Source organism: Bos javanicus, chromosome 16, assembly GCF_032452875.1.
Source record: "Bos javanicus breed banteng chromosome 16, ARS-OSU_banteng_1.0, whole genome shotgun sequence".
Taxonomy (NCBI): domain Eukaryota; kingdom Metazoa; phylum Chordata; class Mammalia; order Artiodactyla; family Bovidae; genus Bos; species Bos javanicus.
The window spans coordinates 76,845,840-76,872,910 of record NC_083883.1 but is presented as its reverse complement, the minus strand read 5'-3'; the positions used below and the strand labels follow the sequence as shown (position 1 = coordinate 76,872,910).

General features: G+C 40.4%; 1 protein-coding gene across 1 annotated transcript in view; it reads left to right on the top strand.

Moving 5' to 3' along the window:
- Nucleotides 1-204: 204 nt before the first annotated feature.
- The window catches only part of ZBTB41 (zinc finger and BTB domain containing 41), a 39,121-nt gene continuing 12,254 nt past the window's right edge, over nucleotides 205-27,071 (top strand). The window contains exons 1-8 of the mRNA XM_061383686.1: nucleotides 205-422; nucleotides 1,057-2,296; nucleotides 13,577-13,784; nucleotides 14,463-14,532; nucleotides 18,008-18,155; nucleotides 21,068-21,197; nucleotides 24,527-24,622; nucleotides 25,953-26,059. Coding sequence (XP_061239670.1) covers nucleotides 1,174-2,296; nucleotides 13,577-13,784; nucleotides 14,463-14,532; nucleotides 18,008-18,155; nucleotides 21,068-21,197; nucleotides 24,527-24,622; nucleotides 25,953-26,059 — 1,882 coding nt within the window. The 5' untranslated portion in view covers nucleotides 205-422; nucleotides 1,057-1,173. The remainder of the gene's footprint in view (nucleotides 423-1,056; nucleotides 2,297-13,576; nucleotides 13,785-14,462; nucleotides 14,533-18,007; nucleotides 18,156-21,067; nucleotides 21,198-24,526; nucleotides 24,623-25,952; nucleotides 26,060-27,071) is intronic.

Genomic DNA, 27,071 nt, shown 5'->3' with positions numbered 1-27,071 from the left:
CAGGCCTCCGCAACTTCGCCTCGTCTTCTCCTCCGCCGGTCCCCGCAAGGCTGTCCCCCAGGGCCAGACTGGCTCGGGCACAGCGGCCCCTGAACCGCCGCGAAAACCCGGACTAACGGACTCGGAGTGTAGTCGCTGGGGTCGCCCGGGAGCGGGGGCATCACGGAGCATGCGCGGGGAGGGTGAGCGCGCGCACATGCGCAGGGCCGCGCGCTGTGGGGGTGGAGGGGTGTCGGGCGGCAGCGAGGCTGCGCGCCGCTGACGTGTTCGGTGGCCGCGGCGGCGGCTGCGGCGGCGGGGCGACGGCAGGGGAAAGGCGGGCGGGGCCGGGGGCTGAACCCGGAAGTGTCTCGGCGCCGGAGCGAGCGCGCCCGGAGTGGAGCTTGGCGGCCGGGAGCCAGCGGGGAGCCCTGCGTTCCCGGGTAAATGCACGCGCGGGGCGTCCGCGCGGGGAGCGGGTGGGCGGGCGGCGAGGGGTCGCCGTCGGTGGTGCGGTCTCGGCGCGGCAGCGGCCCGGGGAGGCTCTGCTCTGGCGGTCGTCCCCCGGGTGACCCCGACCTCCTCTCCGCGCCGCTCCCAGGGCAGTCCCGCCGGGCGCCTCCGGCCTTTGGACGCTCGCCGGCCGGGATGAGGTGCGCCTCACCGCCCCGGGGAAGCGTGTTAATGGGGGAGGGGGAGGGAACGTGGGTTCCGTGGCCGCGACGGCCTGAGTGTCAGCGCCCCGGCGCCCTTGCATCGCGAAGGTGGGCGCCTCGACCTGGCCCGCGGCGGGCTCGGGGGAGCCTCCCCTTCTGCCCGCTTTCCCGCTACTCCGTTCGGGAATAGGGCCTGCAAGGTGTGCCCTGCCTCCTTCAAAATTATTCTTTTGTTGGCTGTCTTTTTCTAACCCTGCCCTCCTCGTTCTCCGCCCTAAAATCTCAGCCACGAATGCGTGGAAGCGGTGACTTTGTCATAATTTACTTCTCATTTAGGAAGGTTTTGTTGACAGTACCGCGAGTGACTTAGGATGGCTGGGCCGTGGAGTTGTTTTACATGCTTCTACTCTCTTCTTCACAGACCATGCAACCTTCGGGCACGCCCCTCCAGAAGCTGTGATCCCAGACAATCCTGTTTTCCTTCATAAATCCCTCAAGACACTTATGAAGTTTCTTGTTCTGAAACCGTTGTACTGCAATGAAGAAGAGGAGAAAGGTTACTTCACATCTTGACGAGAAGATCCATCTAGGCTACCATAAAGATTCCCCGGAAGGAAATGTTGTAGAGGAGTGTGACCAAGTAACCTACGCTCATTCCACAGAAAGACCAGCTCCTGAAGCCCTACGCTGTTATCAGGAACTTCCTCCCTCCCCGGATCAGAGGAAACTTCTGAGTTCTTTGCAGTACAATAAGAACTTGCTGAAGTATTTGAATGATGACAGGCAGAAGCAACCGTCTTTCTGTGACTTACTTATCATAGTAGAAGGAAAAGAATTTAGCGCCCATAAAGTTGTCGTTGCTGTTGGCAGTAGTTATTTCCATGCGTGTTTGAGCAAAAATCCGAGCACGGATGTTGTCACCCTGGATCACGTAACGCACTCCGTTTTTCAGCATTTGCTTGAATTTCTTTACACATCAGAATTTTTTGTGTACAAATATGAAATCCCTCTTGTTTTAGAGGCTGCAAAGTTTCTGGATATTATAGATGCAGTTAAGCTGCTAAATAACGAAAATGTTGCCACTTTTCAGTCTGAGCTAACTGAAAAGTCATCACCAGAAGAAACACTAAGTGAATTAACTGGAAGACTATCAAGTAATCATCAGTGTAAATTCTGTAGTAGACATTTTTGTTATAAGAAGTCTTTAGAGAATCATTTGTCGAAAACCCATAGGTCCCTTTTATTAGGGAAAAAACATGGGTTAAAAATGCTGGAGAGAAGTTTTTCCACAAGAAGATCAAAACGGAATCGAAAGTGCCCTGTTAAGTTTGAGGACACCAGTGATGATGAGCAAGAAAGTGGTGATGGGTCAGACAATTTGAATCAAGACAGTTTTGATAAGGAAAAGTCAGATAGAAATGATTCTGAGGACCCCGGAAGTGAATATAATGCTGAAGAAGATGAGCTAGAGGAGGAAATGTCAGATGAATATTCTGACATTGAAGAACAGAGTGAAAAAGATCAGAATGATGCAGAAGAGGAGCCAGAGGCCGGTGATTCTGTTGGAAGCATTCATGAGGGGTTAACCCCTGTAATCATTCAGAACAGTAACAAAAAAATATTGCAGTGTCCCAAATGCGATAAGACATTTGACCGCATAGGTAAGAAAGAAAAGCATGTTTCTTGTCTCTAATAGTTTACTTTTCATGGGTACTTTAAAGGTGATTATTAAAAACTAAACTTTGAAAATAACTTTTGAAAAGTATGGAGGGTATTTGATTTTTGATCTGTATTTTATCCTGTTATAAATTTGTTGTGATTCAGGAATTAAGTATTTATATTACCTTTTATTTTCTTTTCCTCATGTCCTGGCAGTAGGTGACAGATCATTAGTTCCTGTGTTTAGTATGAAAAATTCCAGAGTGTCAATAATTACGAATATAGCATTTTGATTTATATGCTAATTTAATTTAAGCGCTATTTTTGAGTCATCATAGAAAATTGAAATAGGCCATATTGTATGTAATTTAATAATTCCTGTACTGTTTCCCCTTGAGCGTGGTAATATGTGAGTCATAAATATAGTCACTTTTCCAGTATCCAGTACTGTTTAGAACTGGGATGTTTCAGATTAAGAATAGTTACAGATAAAACTAAATTACTAAGTGTAATAAATGCTTTCATTCTGTAGGCAGAGACTTTAGGAAGTGTCCTAATAGTATTCTTGGGTTATTATAATAATGAAGAAATCAATTTTTTCTTTATTAGAAAAGCATATATATGAAAAGCATATGAAAAGTGATATGAAAGTGAAAAGCATATAAAAGTGAAAGTATTAGTTGCTCATTTGTGTCTGACTCTTTGCAACCGCATGGACTGTAGTCCACCAGGCTCCTCTGTCCATGGAATTCTCCAGGGAGGAATACCTGGAGTGGGTTGCCATTCCGGTCTCTGGGGATCTTCCCAGCCCAGGGATCGAACCTGGGTCTCCTGCATTGCAGGCAGTCAGTGAATATTTAATTTCAGGAGAGCTTACTTGCTAGTAAAATAATTTTTGGAGGTGTCTTATATGGACTTTATAATGTGAACTTTAAAATTGCAGCAGTTCACCTATTTACATATAAATGAGAGTTATGAAATTGGGGACTGTATTTTACCACATAGAATGATAAAAGAAGCTGCTGCTGCTGCTGCGTTGCTTTAATCGTGTCCGACTCTGTGCAACCCCATAGACGGCAGCCCACCAGGCTTCCCGTCCCTGGGATTCTCCTGGCAAGAACACTGGAGTGGGTTGCCATTTCCTTCTCCAATGCAGGAAAGTGAAAAGTGAAAGTGAAGTCGCTCAGTCGTGTCTGACTCTAGCGACCCCATGGACTGCAGCCAGATTTTCCAGGCAAAAGTACTGGAGTGGGGTACCATTGCCTTCTCCATAAAAGAAGCAGATAAGTATTATTTGACCTTGTAAAATTACTTACATACATTTAATATATCCCCATGTGTCCCTAGTGGGTCAGATGGTAGAGTCTGCCTGCAGTGCTGGAGACCCGGGTTTGATAACCTGGTCAGGAAGATCCCCTGGAGAAGGAAAGGCAACCCCCTCCAGTATTCTCGCCTGGAAAATCCCATGGACAGAGGATCCTGGCAGGCTTCAGTCCATGGGGTGGCAAAGAGTCAGACATGACTGAGCAACTTCCCTTCAGTCACTGATGTTATTGAGTTAGGAGGAAATTGGTTAAATAAGGTATTGATAATCATTTGCTCTCAAAATACTCAACAGTGTAAACTATGACACAGCAGTAGGTGCCTTTTTTTTTGCTTTTTTATGCCTTTGAATATTTTTTTCTAAATTAGAATGCTTTTGACAATCCAACTTAATAATTGTTCATGGCTATTTTTACTGTGTTTAAAGTTCTGTGCAAATGAATAGAGTAACTTTTTTTGAGCAACTAGTCAGTTGGAAGAGTGTGTGGATACAAGTAGCTTGTTAAACTAAGGCTGGTAAATATTCTTGTGGAGCTGTGAACACATACTGTGAGCATTACAGGGAACAGAAGAACATTCTTGAATTGAGATACCTGACAACATTTCATCTTTCTAGTTGATTCTGCCTTTTTAAACTTTGTATTCTTAGCACACGCTTCCTGTGTCATGCCTTGTTCTCAGTCGGGCTCAGTTGCTCAGTCGTGTCCGGCTCCTTGCCACCCCATGAACTATAGCTCCTCTGGTCATGGGATTTTTCCCGGCAAGGATACTGGAATGGGTTGCCATTTCCTTAATTTGGCCTAATTTGATTTGAGATGTGTGAGAGCAGGGTCAGTCTGCCAGTGGCATTGTGGGCCCAACAGATAGATATCAGGCTCTTGTATCCAACACTGGGCCTGTGGGATGCATTGTGAGCAAGGGATTCTGTGTTCAGGTAAGACAAGGAAGACGATACTCAATCTCTATTAACACTCTCAAATTCTCTAGCAAACAAACCTGTTAATTTTACTTAACCTGGCATTTTCTCAGATAACTTTATCACGGGACATTTGGAAACTCCCGGGAAACTAGAGTTCTGTGCACACTATTTGGGGAAATACTGCATAAGTTAAGTTCTTGATGTACTAAGAAGAAGGCATTTTGCAGCTTTTTGAACTAAGGTTAGTTCAGATAATCAGATAAATGTGGGTATCAATAGATCACATTGTCAGCTTATTTCCAGCCTCCTTTCTGAATGTGTTTTATATTATCCCCCTCTTATTGAACCCCTCTTTTGCTTAGCCTCAATGGGGCTGCTGACTTCTCCCCTGTGCAGAGAAAGAGAAGAGATTGAGATTATGATTTTATCATACTGGTTACGAAGCATTGATATGAGCTGTGGTGATGTCAGACTGCCTGCATTTTTGAATCCAGGTCTTATGTGAGTTACTTCACCTGTGTGTACTTTTGTCTTCTCACAGATAGAATGGATAATGCTAATAGTACCCTCTCATGGGGGTTACTATGAGGGTTAAATAGCATAGTCTTTGTGAAATTTGTGTGAATATAGTATGAAATTACAATACTGTGAAATTTAGGTGTGCAGTGAATGCAAGCTGCTTATTCATCATTAATATAGTTTCTAAGTGTCTATACTATGCCAGACACTAAACAAATATGAAGTGATATGTTCTTTGTCATCAAGAATCTTAGAGATTAATGAGTACAGGCAAAAACAAAATTATAATAAAGATAATCTTATCAGGACAGGGACAGAGGCTTAGGGGAATCTGGAAAGATTTCATGGAGCAGGTAGCATTTGAGCTGAGAACCTAAGAAAGGGAGGAGCTTGCACGGCAGAAGGACCAACAAGTACAAAGACTCTAAGGTAGTTAGGTTCTAGAAATTGCTAAAACTGGGGTGATTTCAGGGTGGGCTGCTGCTGCTAACTTGCTTCAGTCGTGTCCAACTCTGTGCGACCCCATAGACAGCAGCTCACCAGGCTCCCCTGTCTCTGGGATTCTCCAGGTAAGAACACTGGAGTGGGTTGCCATTTCCTTCTCCAGTGCATGAAAGTGAAAAGCGAAAGTGAAGTCACTTAGTCGTGTCTTGACTCTTTGCGACCCGGTGGACTGCAGCCTACCAGGCTCCTCCGTCCATGGGATTTTCCAGGCAGGAGTGCTGGAGTGGGGTGCCGTTGCCTTCCTCGTCAGGGTGGGCAAGTAATGGGCGTAATGAAAACGATGATAGATAGGATTGGGAAGTGAGCAGAGGTCACATTTTGAATGGTTTATATGCAGTGCAGAGGAGTTTTTAATCCAGTAAGTGATAAAAAGTTGAGAAAACAGAGGACCACCATAGGAGTTTTAGAAAGGTAAGCTGGCTTCAGGGAAGAGAAGGAAGTTGGAAAGAGCAGAGGGTTATTCAGGCTTGGGCTAGGAGGATGAGCAGCATTGGGAATGGGACGCGGGACAGGGTGGATCAGAGCTGCAGGCTTCAGTGGACTGGTGACCGGTAGAATGAAAAGAACAGGCAGATGGAGAAGACCTGTGATTCTTCAGTGTCCTCCTGTATCATCTCTATCAGAAGTCCTCTTTATTCTTGAAACATTTCCAGGGCTACTTTCCAATAACCCTTGTATCACCCACATTTCTTTAGGAGGTTTTTAAAATGTCCACCTAGGATTTTGGTTGTTATTTCCCTGCCTCATCAGATTGTGAGCTGGAAAGTGTTGTCTGTTACTTTTGGTTAGTATCCTTCATGATCCTCCAGGTCATTTCAAATGGAATAGTAAGTTTTCAGTAAGCTCCTCTTTAGTTGAACTAAGGTGAAAGATTGACCTCTGACTTGTAAGAAGCCTTTAACTTGCTGTTTAGGGGTGTTTATGAGAGGCAGCTAATGAGCTCTGGAACCATATGTAGTTTACTAATTTGATTCTCTCACTTTGGATCTTTTACCTTTTTTGGTGTGTTTCATAGATGCTCGGAGTCAGACTCCTGATGCAGTTGTGTTATTCCTGAGGCTCCAGCTGTCCTCCTCTCTGCCCATTCTCATGCAGATAAGAGTCCTTTGACCTTTCCCCCTTAAACTGAAAACCTCGGGTTAAAAGGCAAAGATCAAATTGGGAAAAGATGACAGATGGGGGTGAGAGAAAAAAATTTTGGATCATTTGTCTTTTCTGTCCTTTCCTTAGATTAAATTTGATCTCTTCTAGAAGCAAAAAATATTTTGTAGCTTTAAAAAAAATGTGACTTGTTTAAGACTATCCTGACAGATTCCAGTTGGTTCTGAATAGGGAAGAGTTTTGACTTACGGCATACTTCTCTACTTTAAAGTTAAATATTTTAGTGAAGTGTTCTTCACGCCATGCCAAATGATTTGAGGTATAATTTAAGATTTGGCATATGAGATATATAATGAGCTAATTTGGTGATGTTTCTCTTTGAAAAATCTCCACATGAAATCTGATAATAATTTAGCATGACCCCCCCCAAAAAAAATAATAATTTAGCATAACCCATTTGGAATGAAACCCAAGGTCAAGTTTTGCTATGTATAAATATGTGTTTTCTATATCTCCTAATTTGGAATATAATTCATATTGGGATTCAGTCAGAAAAATGCTGTGGATGAAATTTCTTAATATTATGTATTTTCTATTGGTGATCAAGAATGGTTGGGCATAACTTAGTATTCTGTGAAAGAACATTTTTTTGATGGAAACTTTATTTGATAACCTTGAAGTAAACACTTGATTTATACATTATTATTGAATTCCCCCCACCTGATAAGAAAGAGAGATTTGTTGTCTGTGTTCATGCGAGGAGAACCCCACCCTCAACAGCCTTACCAGTTGATTTAAACCTGGGATTTCATTGTACATTTACCTGACTTTGTGGTTCAGCGTTCCCTCAGAAGCTATGTCTCTTGTTGTTCAGAAATTCAAAGCCATGCAGATAACATATCCTGCAGTGCCTCTGTGCATAAATTTGAGATGACATAATAGAAATGTGTTTTTTATTTTAGAGATTCTGATTGTTAAAGTGAATTATTCAAATTTATCTATTTTCATAGGTGTCTTTGGATTTTACTGAATTTATTTTAAAACAATTTTCTTTTTGGGGGGTTAAATCCTGTTAAGTCTTCTGGTCTGTAGGCAAATGGAAGTTTAACAATCAGAAGTAGTTTTGATCTTTAACTGCCACTCAAGACTTTCTTGACTCTAAATAAAGGGAAATTCTACTAATTGTTAATTTAACATCTTCCCAACAGAGGTATTTTCATAGAAAATAAAAGGTTTGGGGAAGATTTTTCTTATAATTTAAGATTTTCATTAAGTTGCTCTTCCTATTCACTTGGGTAAAAATCAGGAGACTTGAGTAGTAGGAGGTTAAGTTAGCTTTCAGTTCTGAGACTCTGTGCGAGGTATGCAGTCAATCCCCTGGTAAGAATAGTCCCATTCCAAAAATCACTTGTAATTTAGTCATTTAAAAATTATACTGTATACTTTTGATTCATTATTTACATAATTTAAAAAGCAAGCTTATGAAAAATGTGAAACGTAAAAACTTTTATAATCACGGAAAACTTTTTTGCTTTAATTTCATAAAATGACCCCTATCTTTGCCAAATTAAAATTATGGGTTATTAGTACATATTAATAATGTTTGGATTCTGTACCTGTTCTGGTAACTGATAAATGCGTAAAAAGTATTTTGGAATCCAGTACAAGCATGCTATATTTTTTTAATTCATTAATTTAATTGGAGGATAATTCAAGCATGCTGTATTATAATAGAGAAATATTAAAATCAACTCAGAAAACACTTCCCCTAAGAAATTTTTATAGCAGTATTATTCTGCTTATATCCTGCAAAAAATAATAAAAATACATGCTTTTCCAACTTTTTTTGGATAGTTCAAGGTTAGAAACATGGAACATGGAACAGACTGGTTCCAAATAGGAAAAGGAGTACGTCAAGGCTGTATATGCAGAGTACATCATGAGAAACGCTGGGCTGAAAGAAGCACAAGCTGGAATCAAGATTGCTGGGAGAAATATCAATAACCTCAGGTATGCAGATGACACCACCCTTATGGCAGAAAGTGAAGAGGAACTCAAAAGCAAGGAGATCCAACCAGTCCATTCTGAAGGAGATCAGCCCTGGGATTTCTTTGGAAGAAATGATACTAAAGCTGAAACTCCAGTACTTTGGCCGCCTCATGTGAAGAGTTGACTCATTGGAAAAGACTGATGCTGGGAGGGATTGGGGGCAGGAGGAGAAGGGGACAACAGAGGATGAGATGGCTGGATGGCATCACTGACTCGATGGACGTGAGTCTGAGTGAACTCCGGAAGATGGTGATGGACAGGGAGGCCTGGCGTGCTACGAATCATGGGGTCGCAAAGAGTCGGACACCACTGAGCGACTGAACTGAACTGAACTGAAGGTTATGCTAAGTCACTTCAGTCGTGTCTGATTCTGTGCGACCCCATAGAGGGCAGCCCACCAGGCTCCCCCATCCTGGGATTCTCTAGGCAAGAATACTGGAGTGGGTGGCCATTTCCTTCTCCAATGCATGAAAGTGAAAAGTGAAAGGGAAGTCGCTCAGTTGTGCCCAACTCTTAGCGACCCCATGGACTGCAGCCTACCAGGCTCCTCCATCCATGGGATTTTCCAGGCAAGAATACTGGAGTGGGGTGCCATTGTCTTCTCCGGAACTGAAGGTTAGAAATACATAATTATGTTATATGCATATTAATATGTATGTGTATGTTCAGTTGCTCAGTTGGGTCCAACTCTTTGTGACCCCATGGTCACAAAGGCTCCTCTCTTCGTGGAATTCTCCAGATAAGAATACTGGAATGGGTAGCCATTCTCTTCTCCAGGACATCTTCCTGACCCAGGGATGGAACCACAGTTTCCTGTTTTGTAAGCAGATTCTTTACTGTCACAGCCACCAGACAAGCAAAATATGCATAGATCATCATATGGTCTGTGCTTAAATACCTTGTGGATTTTTATCATATTTTGGTTTTTCTTTGCTTATAATGTTATCCTTCCCCCCTACATTAAGGGAAATACCTTGGTTCCCTTTCTTCAGTATTCTTATGTAAGTGCAGTGCAATTAATTTTTAGATAATACTCTCTGTGTTTATTAAATTTAATCATATTTGTTTAATTAAGGAACTAAAAAGCCTCTTGATGAAAGTGAAAGAGGAGAGTAAAAAAGTTGGTTTAAGGCTCAACATTCAGAAAACTAAGATCATGGCATCTGGTCCCATCACTTCATGGGAAACAGATGGAGAAACAGTGGAAACAGTGTCAGACTTTATTTTTGTGGGCTCCAAAATCACTGCAGATGGTGACTGCAGCCATGAAATTAAAAGACACTTAATCCTTGGAAGGAAAGTTATGACCAACCTAGATAGCATATTAAAAAGCAGAGACATTACTTTGCCAACAAAGGTCCGTCTGGTCAAGGCTGTGGTTTTTCCAGTGGTCAAGTATGAATGTGAGAGTTGGACTGTGAAGAAAGCTGAGCGCCGAAGAATTGATGCTTTTAAACTGTGGTGTTGGAGAAGACTCTTGAGAGTCCCTTGGACTGCAAGGAGATCCAACCAGTCCATTCTGAAGGAGATCAGCCCTGGGTGTTCTTTGGAAGGACTGATGCTGAAGCTGAAACTCCAGTACTTTGGCCACCTCACGTGAAGAGCTGACTCATTGGAAAAGACTCTGATGCTGGGAGGGATTGGGGGCAGGAGGAGAAGGGGACGACAGAGGATGAGATGGCTGGATGGCATCACCGACTTGATGGACGTGAGTCTGAGTGAACTCCAGGAGTTGGTGATGGACAGGGAGGCCTGGCGTGCTGCAGTTCATGGGGTCACAAAAAGTCGGATACTTAGCAACTGAACTGAAGTCCCATTTGTTTATTTTTGTCTTTATTCTCATTACTCTAGGAGATGGGTCAAAAAGGTCTTGCTGCGATTTATGTCAAAGAGTGTTGTTCTGCCTATGTTTTCCTCAAAGAGTTCTACAGTGGCTGGCCTTGCATTAGGTCTCTAATCCATGTTGAGTTTATTTTTGTGTATGGTGTTAGGAAGTGTTCTAATTTCTCTCTGTTACATGTCCAGGTTTCCCAGCACCACTTATTGAAGAGGCTGCCTTTTCTACATTGTATATTCTTGCCACCTTTGTCAAAAATTAGGGGACCATAGGCACTTGGCTTTGTTGCTGGACTTCTGTCATGTCCCACTCATCTGTATTTCTGTTTTTGTGCCAGTACGATACTGCTTTGGTTACATAGCTTTGTAATGTAGTCTGAAGTCAGGGAGCCTGATTGCTCCAGCTCTGGTTTTCTTTCTCAAGATTGCTTTGGCTATTTGGGGTCTTTTGTGTTTCTATACTAAGTAAAATTTTTTGATCTAGTTCTGTGAAAAATGCCATTGATAGTTTGATAGGGATTGTGTTGAATCTGTAGATTGCTTTGGGTAGTATGGTCATTTTTACAATATTGATTCTTCTAATCCAAGAACATGGTGTGTCTAAATGTCCATCAACAGATGAATAGATAAAGAAGATGTGGTATATATGTACAGTGGAATGTTACTCAGCCATAAACAGGAGCAAAATTGGGTCATTTGGAGTGATGTGGATGGACCTAGAGTCTGTCATACAGAGTGAAGTAAGTCAGAGAAAAATAACATATATTAAGGCATGTGTGTGGGATCTAGAAAAATGGTACAGATGAACCTTTGCAGGGCAGGAATAGAGACAGACATAGAGAAAAGACTTGTGGACCCTGGGGTGGCTGGGAAGGGGAGGGTGGATCTGGAAGGTAAGATTGACATATATACACTACCATGTGTAAAATAGATAGCCAGTGGAGACCTGCGGTGTAGCACAGGGAGTTCAGCGTGGTGCTCGTTGATGACCTAGAGGGATGGGATGGTGGGAGAGAGGTCCAAGAGCGGGGGGACAGGTGTCTACATACAGCTGATTCACGCTGCTGTACAGCAGAAACTGACACAACCTTGTAAGCAATTGTTCTCCAAAAATCGTATTAGATGCATGTAATAAATTGGTGAATGTAGACAAATAATTATGATTATCTTTTTTCCTCCTGGCCTTAGAATATTTTGTTTTTTATCTAATCTCCATGATACATATAAGACTTACATATTTTTAAAAAGTGTGTGGGTGAAATGTTATACTTGCCTATTAGCTTTCGCCTGAAGAAAAATTTATGTATATATTTTTTTCAGGACAAGGCAAAGCTAAGCTTATCATAGAAAATTACTCTTCATATTGATAGTGCTTTTTCTTATTTCTATTGCTTTTCACTCAAAAGTATCCTTAATTAAAATTTCTATTTTATGCTACTAGATGTGCATATTCACAGCTTTGATTACAGAATAATAATAACAGCCAGCATTAACTGATAGGTTATAATGGGTTAGAAAACAGTAGTGTCTTATGTGTATGAATTGATTTATTATTACGCTAATCCTCTGAAGTAAATACTATTATTCCATTTTTATTTTTGCATATTTTCATTACGCCACTATTATTTTTTCAAATAAGAAAGATTTGAGAAAGGTTACTTGTCCAAGGTCACATAGCCTGCAAATTAAAGTGTTGTGATTCATGTCCAGGTGCCTGGATCCAGAGTCTCTGCCCCTACCATTAATACTGGTGTGCCTCTATAATGTGAAATTGTATATTCTGAATAATAATGTAAAAGGCTTTTAGTATAAGGTGGCTCAGTGGTAAAGAATCTGCCTGCTAGTGCACGAGACATAGGAGATGCGGATTCCATCCCTGGATCCGGAAGATCCCCTGGAGAAGAAAATGGCCACCCACTCCAGTATTCTCGCCTGGAGAATGCCATGGACAGAGGAGCCTGGAGGGCTACAGTCCACGGGGTTGCAAAGAGTCAAACGTAACTTAGCAACTAAACACACCACCACCACCATAAGAAGGAATATAAATAAAAATTAAGCCAAAATGTATCCTTTTATTTCATTTTTTAGTTGTCACTTTTCTTTTTGGACAAGCTGTGTTAAAATTTCTTTTTTTCAATTTTTTTTATTGAACTATATTTGATTTACAATATTGTGTTAGTTTCAGGTATACAACAAAGTTACTCAGTTTTATATATATATAAATTCTTTCCCATGATAGGTTGTTATGTGTGTGAGTCTGTTTCTGTTTGTAAATAACTGTATTATTTTTTATATTCACCTGTTGTATGATAGGTGATTTTGTCATATTTGACTTACTTTGACTTAGTATGATAATCTCAGGGTCCATCCATGTTTCTGCAAATGGCAGTATTTCACCATTTTTTATGAGTGGGCAGTATTCCATTATATATATATATATATACACATATGTGTGTGTGTGTGTGTGTGTGTGTATACACGTATATATACATACAACATCTTTTTTATCCATTCATCTGTTAATGGACATTTAGGTTGTTAGGGCCTATAATTTAGGACATTATACTCAGAATATAATACAGATCTCACATTAATATGCCTCCACATGTCTGCATTATACCCGTTCATTTTGTCATTTTCTTACTTTTCTTTGTTACCTAAGTATGTGGGCTTTAGTAACTTCATGTTAAGCATGCAGTCAAGTCCAGGTGGTGTACTTGTGTCCTAACGTCTTAATAAGTTGGAGAAGTCTTATATGAATGGGCTGTAGTATAAATTTTGTTGAGTAATGCTAGATTTGTAGTACCCTTTCCAGATTTCCTTCTGTGGGAAGAGAGATGAAAATATATGAGCTATATAATATATTATGCTGCCTTTTGTGATATTTTTAAAAAGTCTGCTAATCTGTAAGTTTCTTTCAACGTGTGTCTATTAAGTATACTGTTTATCATGAGATTTTATTCCACCGTCTAATTTCAGTCACTGTGTAGTAAATGTACTGAATTTAATTTTAGTTTCTGTCTCTTCATAGGGAAGTATGAGAGCCACACACGTGTTCACACAGGTGAGAAGCCCTTTGAGTGTGATATTTGTCACCAGCGCTATTCGACAAAGTCTAACCTAACTGTTCACAGAAAGAAGCACAGTAATGAAACAGAATTTCATAAGAAGGAGCACAAGTGCCCTTACTGTAATAAACTTCATGCAAGCAAGAAGACTTTAGCCAAGCATGTTAAGAGGCAAGTATGATCTTGCTTCCATAGTAGACTTTAATATGCCTTCTCATTTAAATATGTAGTGAGCCAAACACATCTATGGAGTGCTTGTCTCCAGTCCTTTGATTGCTTAAAATTTTCTAGATGACAAATTTTTTAAGAAAGGAACAGCAAATATTAGTTCATACTTGTGAGATTAAGTTTTTTGAGATTGCAACAAAAACAATCTATACTCTAGAAATTTAAGAAACAGCATTTTTATTATCCTTGGTTTTGTGTCTTGGGTTTTGACAAGTATATTTTCAACGTATATGATTATACAACTCCAGAAAACTTATTCCTCATACTCAGCTTTGTCTTTAGTATATAAAAATTTATGAGAGAATATTTATATTTAACTGAGAAATTAAATTTACTGAACTATGGACTAAAGTCAAGTGAGTTGCCTTGAAGATTCTCTGTGAATAGATAGGTTCCTGAATATATTTAAAATGATTATGTTTTAGTTTGACTATTTCTGCATAAATTCAGGCACACATTCATATATTAAAATGATAGCAATTCTTTAAATACTCAGATGTGCCTGTCTCTAATAAAGGAATCACTGCTTGATTCTTATAATTACTGTTAACATGTCAAATGGAGTACTGACTTAACTAATATCATCTCTTCCTAACAGTATTTTAATTTTTTTTCTGGTAGATTTCATCCTGAAAATGCACAGGAATTTATATCCATTAAGAAGACTAAGAGTGAAAGTTGGAAATGTGATGTAAGAGATTTTAATTTGTAGTAGAAAAACCCCAAATTAAATGTAGTGTGAACTTTTGTGAAAGTAATTAAATTTTAAAGTAATATAAACTTAGCTTATATCACTTTTAGAATCTTTTATACAGTGTTATTCTAATATTTTTACAAATTAAGCCTGGTATGAGTTACTTTTTGGATGATGGACCTGAAAAATAGTCATCCTAGATTTTATTTTTATTGTAACCACTATAACATGTTTCTATAGCTGTCTGTATAAACTGTGACATTACTGTTGCATATAATATAAAATGTTAGAATTTTCCCTCCACTTCTGATTATCAGTTGCTATATGTCAAACCACCTGAAAACTTGAAAGTGAAAGTGAAGTTGCTCAGTCATGTCTGACTCTTTGCAACCCCATGGACTGTAGCCTATCGGGCTCCTCCGTCCATGGGATTTTCCAGGCAAGAGTGCTGGAGTGGATTGCCATTTCCTTCTCCAGGGGATCTTCCCGACCCAAGACTCGAACCCGGGTCTCCTGCATTGCAGGCAGACGCCTTACCATCTGAGCCACCAGGGAAGCCCCTGAAAACTTAGTGGCCTTAAATTACTGTTTCACTTTCATTTTATCATTTTGGGGGTCAGTAATAGCAATGGGGCAGGAGTTCGCTAGGTAATTCTTCTGTCCCACGCACGTGGCGCCAGCTGAAGTCACTCAGTTGTTTTCAGCTGGTAGGTGGTCTGTCTGGTCTGATCCGGTCTGGTCTGGTTTGGAGCTGCTCCCAAAGTGCCTCACTCACCTGGCTGGAAGCTGGTGTTGGTCTGCAGCTGGGAGCTCTGCCAGGCCGTTGGCCAGGGTTGCTTCCTGGAGCTGCTTGAGCTTCCTTCCAGCATGGCACCTGGGCCCCAGGAGGGAACGAGTGTTCTAGGAAGCCAAGGTGAGCAGTATCAGGCTTTTTACAGCCTCACCTTGGAAGTCTCACAGCACCACTTCTAGCATGTTCTGTTGGTCACTCAAGCCACTCCAGCCAGGGAAGATTTAAGGGGAGTGGAATCAGTCTCTATTTTACAATGATAGGAGAAGCAATGAATTTTTAGGTATTTTTTATTCTTCTATACCCTCTAAAGTCAGTCAGTTTAGTTCAATTGCTCAGTTGTGTCCGACTCTTTGCGACCCCATGAACCGCAGTACGCCAGGCCTCCCTGTCCATCACCAACTCCCGGAATTCACTCAGACTCATGTCCATCAATTCAGTGATGCCATCCAGCCATCTCATCCTCTGTCGTCCACTTCTCCTGCCCCCAATCCCTCCCAACATCAGAGTGTTTTCCAATGAGTCAGCTCTTCACATGAGGTGGCCAAAGTACTGGAGTTTCAGCTTCAGCATCAGTCCTTCCAATGAACACCCAGGGCTTATCTCCTTCAGAATGGACTGGTTGGATCTCCTTGCAGTCCAAGGGACTCTCAAGAGTCTTCTCCAACACCACAGTTCAAAAGCATCAATTCTTCTGCACTCAGCTTTCTTCACAGTCCAACTCTCACATCCATACATGACCGCAGGAAAAACCATAGCCTTGACTAGATGGACCTTTGTTGGCAAAGTAATGTCTCTGCTTTTTAATATGCTATCTAGGTTGGTCATAACTTTCCTTCCAAGGAGTAAGCGTCTTTTAATTTCATGGCTGCAGTCACCATCTGCAGTGATTTTAGAGCCCAGAAAAATAAAGTCTGACACTGTTTCCACTGTTTCCCCATCTATTTGCCATGAAGTGATGGGACCAGATGCCATGATCTTCATTTTCTGAATGTTGAGCTTTAAGCCAACTTTTTCACTCTCCTCTTTGACTTTCACTTTTCACCCCCTAACATAGTTTTTCATTATTTAGGTAAATACTGTTTAAATGAGTCACCAGCTGTCATTTTGTCCTTTACTCCAAAGCCTCAGTTTATGACTGCATTCTCACCATTTCTCTGATCTCAGCTTCTAGGAATTGAAGTTAATTATTTGGATCTTATTATAAGATGGTTTCCTTACCTTACTAAGTTTTATCATCCTCACATGTAAAATGATAATAATTGTATCTACCTCCTAGGTTTGTTGTGAGAATTAAGTAAAGTAATCCATGAATCACTTAGCTTTGTGCCTGGTATATAGTACATGCCATGTTGTTACACCTGGTGGATAGTACATTGTTATTACAGCAGCCTGTCCCCCCGCCCCCCCACCCCGCTTTCTAAATTTGATGTCTACTGGATTTTTTTTTTTAAGTTTTATTTTATTTTTATTTTTTTTAATTTAATTTAATTTTATTTTTAAACTTTACATAATTGTATTAGTTTTGCCAAATATCAAAATGAATCTGCCACAGGTTCAGGATCCCCATCCTGAACCCTCCTCCCTTCCCATACCATCCCTCTGGGTCGTCCCAGTGCACTAGCCCCAAGCATCCAGTATCGTGCATCGAACCTGGACTGGCATCTCGTTTCTTACATGATATTTTACATGTTTCAATGTCATTCTCCCAAATCTTCCCACCCTCTCCCTCTCCCACAGAGTCCATAAGACTGTTCTATACATCAGTGTCTCTTTTGCTGTCTCGTACACCAGGTTATTGTTACCATCTTTCTAAATTCCATATATATGCGTTAGTATACTGTATTTATGTTTTTCCTTCTGGCTTACTTCACTCTGTATAATAGGCTCCAGTTCCATCCACCTCATTAGAACTGATTCAAATGTATTCTTTTTAATGGCTGAGTAATACTCCATTGTGTATATGTACCACAGCTTTCTTATCCATTCATCTGCTGATGAACATCTAGGTTGCTTCCATGTCCTGGTCTACTGGATTTTTTTAAAAGTTGTGTCTATTCTTCTTTCTGACCACTTTTAAGAGATAAACTTTCAAGTAATTTTTCTGAGGTTTTTTTATTCCAATTCCTAATCAAATACATGGCTGGTATGACATATAATTAATTTTCAAATATACATTTAATGGATTTAGAAATGTTGACCAGGATTAAGATTACTGTATAATCTGAGGAATTAGCCTATTAGAAATGTAAGATGTTGAAGTAATTTCTTACTATAATTCCTCCAGGGCTTCCCTGGTGGCTCAGTCGGTAAGTGATTTGCCTGCAATGTGGAGACCTGGGTTCATTCAAACCCTGGATTGGGAAGATCCCCTGGAGAAGGGCACGGCAACCCACTCCAGTATTCTTGCCTGGAGAACCCCATGGCCAGAGGAGCCTGGCAGGCTGCAGTCCATGGGGCTGCAGAGTCGTGACAGGACTGAGTGACTGAGCACAGTGCACATAATTTCTCAAGGCGTTCTTTTTTTTTTTTCTGTACAATCAGTTGATTATACTTTTGGTAAGTTTTTTCTTTTGGGAGAAATTCCTGACTGCTTGAATTTATATGTTTATTTCTCATCAAAGCTTTATATTTTTATTTTAGATTCATGTTCCCTCACATTGTATGTGCGTTTTCCTTTAGATTTGTAAGAAATCTTTTACTCGAAGACCACACTTGGAGGAACATATGATTCTCCATTCTCAAGACAAACCTTTTAAGTGCACCTATTGTGAAGAACATTTCAAATCACGATTTGCACGGTTGAAACATCAAGAAAAGTTCCATCTGGGTAAGCAGATTACTTTTCTAGGAGCATCACAGCCAGTGTTGGTGAGCACGTCATGCTGGGGACACTGCTGCTGTGGGACCGCTTAGGAGAGGAGCTCGTGTGAGGGGGCAGGGCTCTTGGAGACGAGTAAACGCTGGGTGTGTTTTGTTTTTGGTGGCGCTTGTGGTCGTGGTCAGAACTGCATTATTTACAGTTGATTGTCGGATAGGTTTGTGAGTGCCTGGGCTAGGCATTTTTGTTTGTTTGTTTTAGAAAAACCTCATTTTTCAGAAAGTGCAGTAAACTTGGTACACTTGGAACGCAGGGCTGTATTTGCTGAGTTTTCTGCCTCCTGCTAGTGGGCACAGTGGAGACTTGTGTTCCAGATAGGTGCATTTATGACAGCTTAATCCCAGTAATGAATTATCATCATCCAAGTAGCCTTTTCCCTGTCCTATTCACTGTTTTTATTGACAACTTGGATAAAAGATAATATACTTCATGTTTTATCAATATGCAGCATGACATAAAGCTCGCAGCGGGAGTGGTAGCAGAAAATAAAAATGTAAAAAAAAAGTCTTGTCAAAAAAGTTAAATTAACTTAAAATTAATTATGAATAAATACAAAGTTGTACATATGGGAACAATCTGACTTCCAGTCATTAGGAGTTGCAGAGCTGTAAAATGGTACAGAATCCAAAGGCCTCAGTTTTCAGATGGGCTTATTAACAGCAGAGGCCTTTTAGATACTGTCTGAATCAGTAATGTCATATGACTGACAAAAGCAATGGTAGTTTTAAACGACATTAATGAAAACGTATTGTTCAGAATCAGGAAGGTCGTCATCTCACTGATTTTAAATTGATCTGGAACATTGCATTCATTTATGGATACCACATTCAGGATGCATATTGACATATATTCCAGAGGTGGGTAATTATGGCAACATAGGGCCTTAAGATCATGTCATCTGAAAAACTTTTGAAGGACCTTGAAATATTCTGTTTAGGAAAGGGAGACAGAACAGCTGTCTTCGGATATTCTCAAGGCTCTGTGTACACAGTGAGGAATACAGTTGCCCCTCAGTATCCGTGGGGGTTGGTTCCAAGACTTCCCCAGACACCCAAATCTGAGGATGCCCAAGTCTCTCCTATAAAATGGGGTAATGTTTGCATATAATGTGCAAATCCTCCTGCATACTTTAAATCATCTTTTGATTAGTTAAATAATACCTAGTACAATGTAAATGCTATTCAAATAGTTGTAAATACAATGTGGGTTTCCCTGGTAGCTCAGTGGTAAAGAATCTGCCTGCCAAGCAGGATACCCAGGTTCGATCCCTGGATCAGGAATATACCTTGGAGAAGGAAATGGCAACCCACGCTGGTATTCTTGCCTGGGGAAATCCCATGGTTAGAGGAGCCTGGCAGGCTACAGTTCTTGGGGTCATGGAAGAGTCAGACATGACTTAGCATGTAAACAACAACAAAATACAACATAGATGCTATGTAAATGGTTGCCAGGGCCTGGCAAACTCAAGTTTTGCTCTTTGGAACTTTATGGAATTGTCTTCAAATATTTTCTATCACTTCATGGGAAATAGATGGGGAACAGTGGAAACAGTGTCAGACTTTATTTTTCTGGGCTCCAAAATCACTGCAGATGGTGACTGCAGCCATGAAATTAAAAGACGCTTACTCCTTGGAAGGAAAGTTATGACCAACCTAGACAACATATTCAAAAGCAGAGACATTACTTTGCCAACAAAGGTCCGTCTAGTCAAGGCTATGGTTTTTCCTGTGGTCATGTATGGATGTGAGAGTTGGACTGTGAAGAAGGCTGAGCGCCGAAGAATTGATGCTTTTGAACTGTGGTGTTGGAGAACACTCTTGAGAGTCCCTTGGACTGCAAGGAGATCCAACCAGTCCATCCTAAAGGAGATCAGTCCTGGGTGTTCATTGGAAGGGCTGATATTGAAGCTGAAACTCCAGTACTTTGGCCACCTCATGCGAAGAGTTGACTCATTGGAAAAGACTCTGATGCTGGGAGGGATTGGGGGCAGGAGGAGAAGGGGACGACAGAGGATGAGATGGCTAGATGGCATCACTGACTTGATGGACGTGAGTCTCAGTGAACTCTGGGAGTTGGTGATGGACAGGGAGGCCTGGCGTGCTGCGATTCATGGGATCGCAAAGAGTTGGACACAACTGAGCGACTAATCTGATCTGATGTGATTTTCTTTCTGGAGTTGGTTGGAACTGCAGATTCTTCAGGGTGGTGTTCAGTGGGCAGGGCATAGCAAGTACACCATACTTCTTTTTCGCACATCCTTGGTCTACCTTTTGGTTTGCCCTTCAGTAGAATTCTGTCTTCTCTCCAGTCATTTGGTAAAACCATGGTGACATTTTGAATGCAGTTAAAGGTCAATATTACTGTAAGAAATTTGTGTTTAGTTTTTGTAAAACAACAGAAATGTGCCACAGTATTTTCAGTCTAGACAATATCATTACATTTTTTTGGTTATAAGGAGCAACAGTATATTTCCAAACCATGAGCTCTCTTAAATCCTCTGTTTATCCTTTGAAAGTTTCTTATTACCTCTTTTCCCCCCGAACTTTGGTAGGTAGCATTTTTTACTTTGATCCAGTCTGATTTCAAGCTAGGAGTTGGCCATTTCAGTTTGTAAACCCATTGGTTTATTCAGCATTTATTATACCAGATGCCTGGTGCCATGCTCAGCTCTGGAGATCTAGAGATGTACCCTGTCTTCTGGGACTAAACGGTCCCAGAAGGAAGGAGATAACTATAAATAGATAATTGGTTGTGTTACGAGATATGCACTAGTAGTGGGAGGTATGAATTTATAACATGTATTAAATTTAACCTAGTATCTGTTCATAAACTTTACATGCACACTAATTCTTCCTTTGTAGGTCCTTTCCCATGTGATATATGTGGTCGCCAGTTTAATGACACTGGAAATTTGAAACGCCATATAGAGTGTACTCATGGTGGAAAGAGAAAATGGACTTGCTTTATCTGTGGAAAATCAGTACGAGAAAGGTGAGGAATTATCTAAATACCCAGAAAAATTCTGATACTGTTATGTAGAAATAATCAATGAATATATTTTATAAGATTTAAGGTAAAATAAGATACTTGAATCATGCCTTAATTTGAAACTTAAGTATAAAAGAAATTACATAAATGTTATAGAAGGTGATACGAAGTCAGGACTTTCAAATTTAGATGGTGAACTTAACAGAGACATCATTTTGTCTCTTTCTGAAACCCCACTAAATATTCATTAAAGGTTGTTTGTTCATTCATTCATTTTGAAGACATAAGCTGCAAAGACAGCAAGACAGGAAAGCCACAAGAGCAGCCCAGGTTTGGAAGCTCAAAAGCAGTATCGGTGGGAACTGACCTAGCAGGTCTGAGGAGGACAGATCCCAGAGCGGTAATGGAGAAATAGAGAGCCTTGTCTCCTTGCAGAGTCCACAGAAGGTGCGGGAACTGGCGGGCCCAGATGCCTCTGGAACCAGGGTGAAGGGCAGGGGGAGTAAGGACTGCTCTGCAAGTGAAGTTAGAGCGTTGGGTTCTCTGTCGCCTGCCAGGCCTGCTGCTGGACAGCCACCCCCCTCAGTGGCAGATAGCTGCGTGGAGTCATACAGTCGGACACACAGCAGTGAGCCCCAGTTACGGTACAATGCAGTGCACTGCCTACGATGTGTGCTACATGGCAGTAAGACAAAGAAAGGGAGCACTTACCTGAATGGGTGTTTCTGAGAGAGGGACGAGCGGAGGGGACCCAGGATACCACGGGAAAGTGTTGTCAGTGACGGGAGCGTTCTCCGTCTCATCCCTCACATAGCACTCTTCTTTAAACAGTATGTGCATACTAGTACACATACTAATCATACACATATACTCTTATATGTAGAAGTATGTAGTTCTGCGCTTAGTATGTGGAAGTTCATTATTTTAAAACAACTGAAGTGACACTTTCCTAAAAGGACAAATGGGTACAGCGGCAGAAAAATCAGTATGCTACATTTATATGAAACTTGTATTTACCCGATTAGCAAAATATAAATGATATACATTATAAATTATTGTTTCCCTTAAAGGTCTTTCTGTAAAAGTAAAAATCAAACAGACTGAAAAGGAAAACAACCTTTCCATCTTTTCACTTGTTAGGGTCTGGGAATAGTTTTCCTGGTGGTGTGGGCCTGGAAGAGGAGACCCCCTACTGGTGGAGATCTGCCTTTAGTTCACATTCACCTTCATGCCCGCTGGATGTGGGGCCGAAATAAAACCAGGTGGTGGTGACAGTCAGAAGCCCGCATGGTCAGATATACTGTGCTTTCCTTTCTTTCCCCTCAAAATAACTTTGTCTGCCCTTCCTCAGCCTTTATTTTATGTATGTGGGAAATCTCCGAATATTAGAACTGTAGGAGATGCCACAGTGGTTAGTGATCCATCCACAGTCGGTAGGGCTGGAGGATTTAGGAGTAGCAACAATTAATATCCTTTACATGGTTTCCCTGTTTACCATTGCCATCTGGAAATTGCAAGTATCTGTGAAGTTTTCTTTGGCTTAAAACATTACTTTAATAAGTTGTGAGCACATATTGGAAAGGAATAGTACTGATAAACTGGATTTCTTATATATTATTAAACTCTATCCACTAAAATTTACATCAGTTTTACTGATTTGTCACTAAAATTCAGTACTGACAATTGAGTATTTTTCATTTGTATGTCTTGGAAGTTTCAGTTCAGTTCAGTCGCTCAGTTGTGTCCAACTCTTTGTGACCCCATGAACTGCAGCACGCCAGGCCTCTCTGTCCATCACCAACTCCCAGAGTCCACCCATATCGAGTCGGTGATGCCATCCAACCATCTCATGCTCTGTCATCCCTTTCTCCTCCTGCCCTCAATCTTTGCCAGCATCAGGGTCTTTTCAAATGAGTCAGCTCTTCGCATCAGGTGGCCAAAGTATTGGAGTTTCAGCTTCAACATCAGTCCTTCCAAAGAACACCCAGGACTGATTTCCTTTAGAATGGACTGGTTGGATCTCCTTGCAGTCCAAGGGACTCTCAAGAGTCTTCTCCAACACCACAGTTCAAAAGCATCAATTCTTTGTTCAGCGCTCAGCTTTCTTTATAGTCCAGCTCTCCATCCATACATGACCACTGGAAAAACCATAGCTTTGACTAGATGGACCTTTGTTATTAAAGTAATGTCTCTGCTTTTTAATATGCTATCTAGGTTGGTCATAACTTTCCTTCCAAGGAGTAAGCGTCTTTTAATTTCATGGCTGCAGTCACCATCTGCAGTGATTTTGGAGCCCAGAAAAATAAAGTCAGCCACTGTTTCCACTGTTTCCCCATTTGCCATGAAGTGATGGGACCAGATGCCTTGATCTTAGTTTTCTGAATATTGAGCTTTAAGCCAGCTTTTTCACTCTCCTCTTTTACTTTCATCAAGAGGCTCTTTAGTTCTTCTTCACTTTCTGCCATAAGGGTGGTGTCATCTGCATATCTGAGGTTACTGACATTTCTCCCGGCAATCTTGATTCCAGTTTGTGCTTCCTCCAGCCCAGCGTTTCTCATGATGTACTCTGCATATAAGTTAAATAAGCAGGGTGACAATATACAGCCTTGACGTACTCCTTTTCCTATTTGGAACCAGTCTGTTGTTCCATGTCCAGTTCTAACTGTTGCTTCCTGACTTGCATATAGGTTTCTCAAGAGGCAGATCAAGTGGTCTGGTATTCCCATCTCTTTCAGAATTTTCCACAGTTTATTGTGATCCACACAGTCAAAGACTTTGGCATAGTCAGTAAAACAGAAATAGATGTTTTCTGGAACTCTGTTGCTTTTTCCATGATCCAGCAGATGTTGGCAATTTGATCTTTGGTTTCTCTGCCTTTTCTAAAACCAGCTTGAACATCAGGAAGTTCATGGTTCACATATTGCTGAAGCCTGGCTTGGAGAATGTTGAGCGTTACTTTACTAGCGTGTGAGATGAGTGCAATTGTGCGGTAGTATGAGCATTCTTTGGCATTGCCTTTCTTTGGGATTGGAATGAAAACTGACCTTTTCCAGTCCTAGCAAACCACTAGCAAAGGAGGCTAGAGCTAAATTATTTGCTTTTTTAAAGAAAAGAGACATAATAAACATACTGGTACAACTAATCCAATAGGAAGCAGAAATGTTGTAGGAGAAGGGGAACAGTTGACATTATGTTAGCTTGAACAACTTTCTAGTAAGCTTTCTAGAAATCTGTGTTTATGTATTAAATATGTGTTTCTGTATTAGGTTGGCATTAAAAAATCTGTAGCTATATATATATATGTGTGTATACTTTTTTTTTTTTTAACACAGAACTACTTTGAAAGAACATTTGAGAATCCATAGTGGAGAAAAGCCTCATCTCTGTAGTATCTGTGGACAAAGTTTTCGTCATGGAAGCTCATACAGGTAGGTCAGGCCATTTTCCCCTATAGTAAGAAAGATAAAATTCTACCTCCATTTTATACTCTCTTTTCTTAACATTGTGTTAGTTGTTTGATGAATTAAAACATGTCTTAACATTTGTGATCAAGCAAAGCTGTGCAGAAAAGTTTATAGACTTTTGCCTCTTCTTTATGCCTTTTAATATTTTCTTCATTCTGTAGTATAAAATATGTTAATATCACTAAGAGTAATGCTTTACCAAGTCGTTTTTATTTAAATATTTCATTACTTTTCTTTGAATCAAAATTCATGAAAACTCTGGTGTTCTAAAGTTGGTGTATTTTTTCAGTCCTAATTGTCAAAGAATGTTTTTGTTACAAAAATATGACAAAATTGAAAACTCGAGGATTGTCAATTTTAGAAAGTTTTCTGAAAATAAGTTGTAACTTAAGTGATTATTTTTACAGCTGAATGCTGACCACCATTGCAATTTATGAAAAGTTGTTTTTAAATGAATAAATAATAGATGACTACTTATTGTGAAATATGTATACAATTTTAAATCTTATCAGTGTTCTCAGGATTTTAGTTTTTACACTGTTATTTCCTGTTTTTAAGTTTAAACAGAATGCTGATTTTACTAATTTTAGTCATAGCAGAATCAACACCTGTTTTGACAACTTGAATGGAAAGGCTGTTTATTTCACTAGGATGTATACAGATGGAATATTGTGGGGATAAAAATAACTCAAGTTAAATGAATTCTCATAATCTGTTATTTATGATAGCCTTTTATAATCTGTTTCTAGGTGATTGTAAAATGAGCCACACTTTATTTGGTTGGTGTGAAGGAAAGGAGTGAAGTGTGACTGTCAGAAAGCTGATTCCTTATCGGCTTTGCTAAGTTCTCAGTTGCCAGTGTGTAAGCGGTGTCAGTTGTCCAGAACAGGACTGATTCTCAGTGATTTGCTCTCATCACACATCTGTCGCTTGTGCACTTACCTCGTTTGTCGATTCTGATTCTGTCCCATTCAGTCCTGCAACACCGGCTGACACCCCTAGACGTCCGGTAGGTTCCCAGAAGCAGGTTAGGAGCCTCATGTCAGGAAGGAATGTCATCCAGAGGTAGTGGAGTCTGTGCAGATGTCCACAGTGCTGCCCAAAAACAGCTGAGTGGGACCCTGGAGTCAGGTGTGAAGCGGGAAGGCCCCTAGAAGTCAGAAATGGAGCAAATAATGATGGGTGAGCGTGGTTGAGTAGCAGCCCAGTTCGCATTATTGAAAGTTTAATCGAGTTTTTCTCTTTCCTTGTCACCGGTGTCAGTGGGCTTCATTTATTTTTTTTTTCTTTGTAGACTTCACTTACGAGTACATCATGATGATAAAAGATATGAGTGTGATGAATGTGGGAAAACGTTCATTCGTCATGATCACCTTACGAAGCACAAGAAGATACATTCAGGTGAGGCGCACTTTGTAACGATTTTCCAGAGCACCTGAAAAACCACACCATGGCTGTGCTGGCTGTAATTTAAATAGCTTGGTATATTTGGTCACCTCTTTGTAAACAATGCTGATTATAAAAGCTTTTTTAAAAAGCATCTTTTTAAGCTTTTTTAAGCATTTCTTTTAAAAAGAGACATAATTTTGTGACATGTTTTTTTGGTCTCTGTAATTTTAATCATTTGGTTACCCTTTATGATCACAAACTGACATTTAAAATTTGTTTCAATCAGATTCTCAAAATTTGCATTTTGTATATAATGTGGATATGTGAAGTTATTTCCATTGGCACTTTTTTGAATCAAGAAGTCAAGATTATATTTCTCATTTTAATTGGATTTGAAAGAAGCTAGCAAAACTTAGATCCCTCAAGAGGATCATTGTAATTGGGGTGTTAAAGTTTATGTACCAGTGAATTTTTGAAACCGTATCTTTGGAAGAGCACCTTAATAATCCTGATCAATTTCAGATCTTTATTCTGTATTTATAATTTTTATACTCTGGGGATTTCTTTCATATTTTCCTCTCAGATTGATGTTCAGGAAGTGCTAAGAGAGCCACCTTTATGAGCACAATGATGGGAAAGAGCCATCTCTCTCTGAGCCCAGTAGAACAGGTGATTATTATTATTATTTTAACCATAATTTAAATGGACAGTGTGCAGCAGATGTAACAATTTCTTTAATGATCCCCGTGAGGCAGGCTGCAGTTGTTATCACCACTGCTAATACTGCTAAAGTTCTGATGACTTTGGCATTGTGCATTTCCATTTTCAGGAGGAGAATTGTAAATTTCTGATTCTAGAAGTCACATGGTTTAATTGCACACGGGTAATGAGACTGATTTTTAAAGAGCAAGCCTTTGTAACTGAATATGAGAATAGAGGTGACAAATTGAACTCTTCTAGAACTTTCCTTTATATTTGTATTTTGGCTCATTGCAAATGTAAGAAATCCCCACAGATGAAAAAT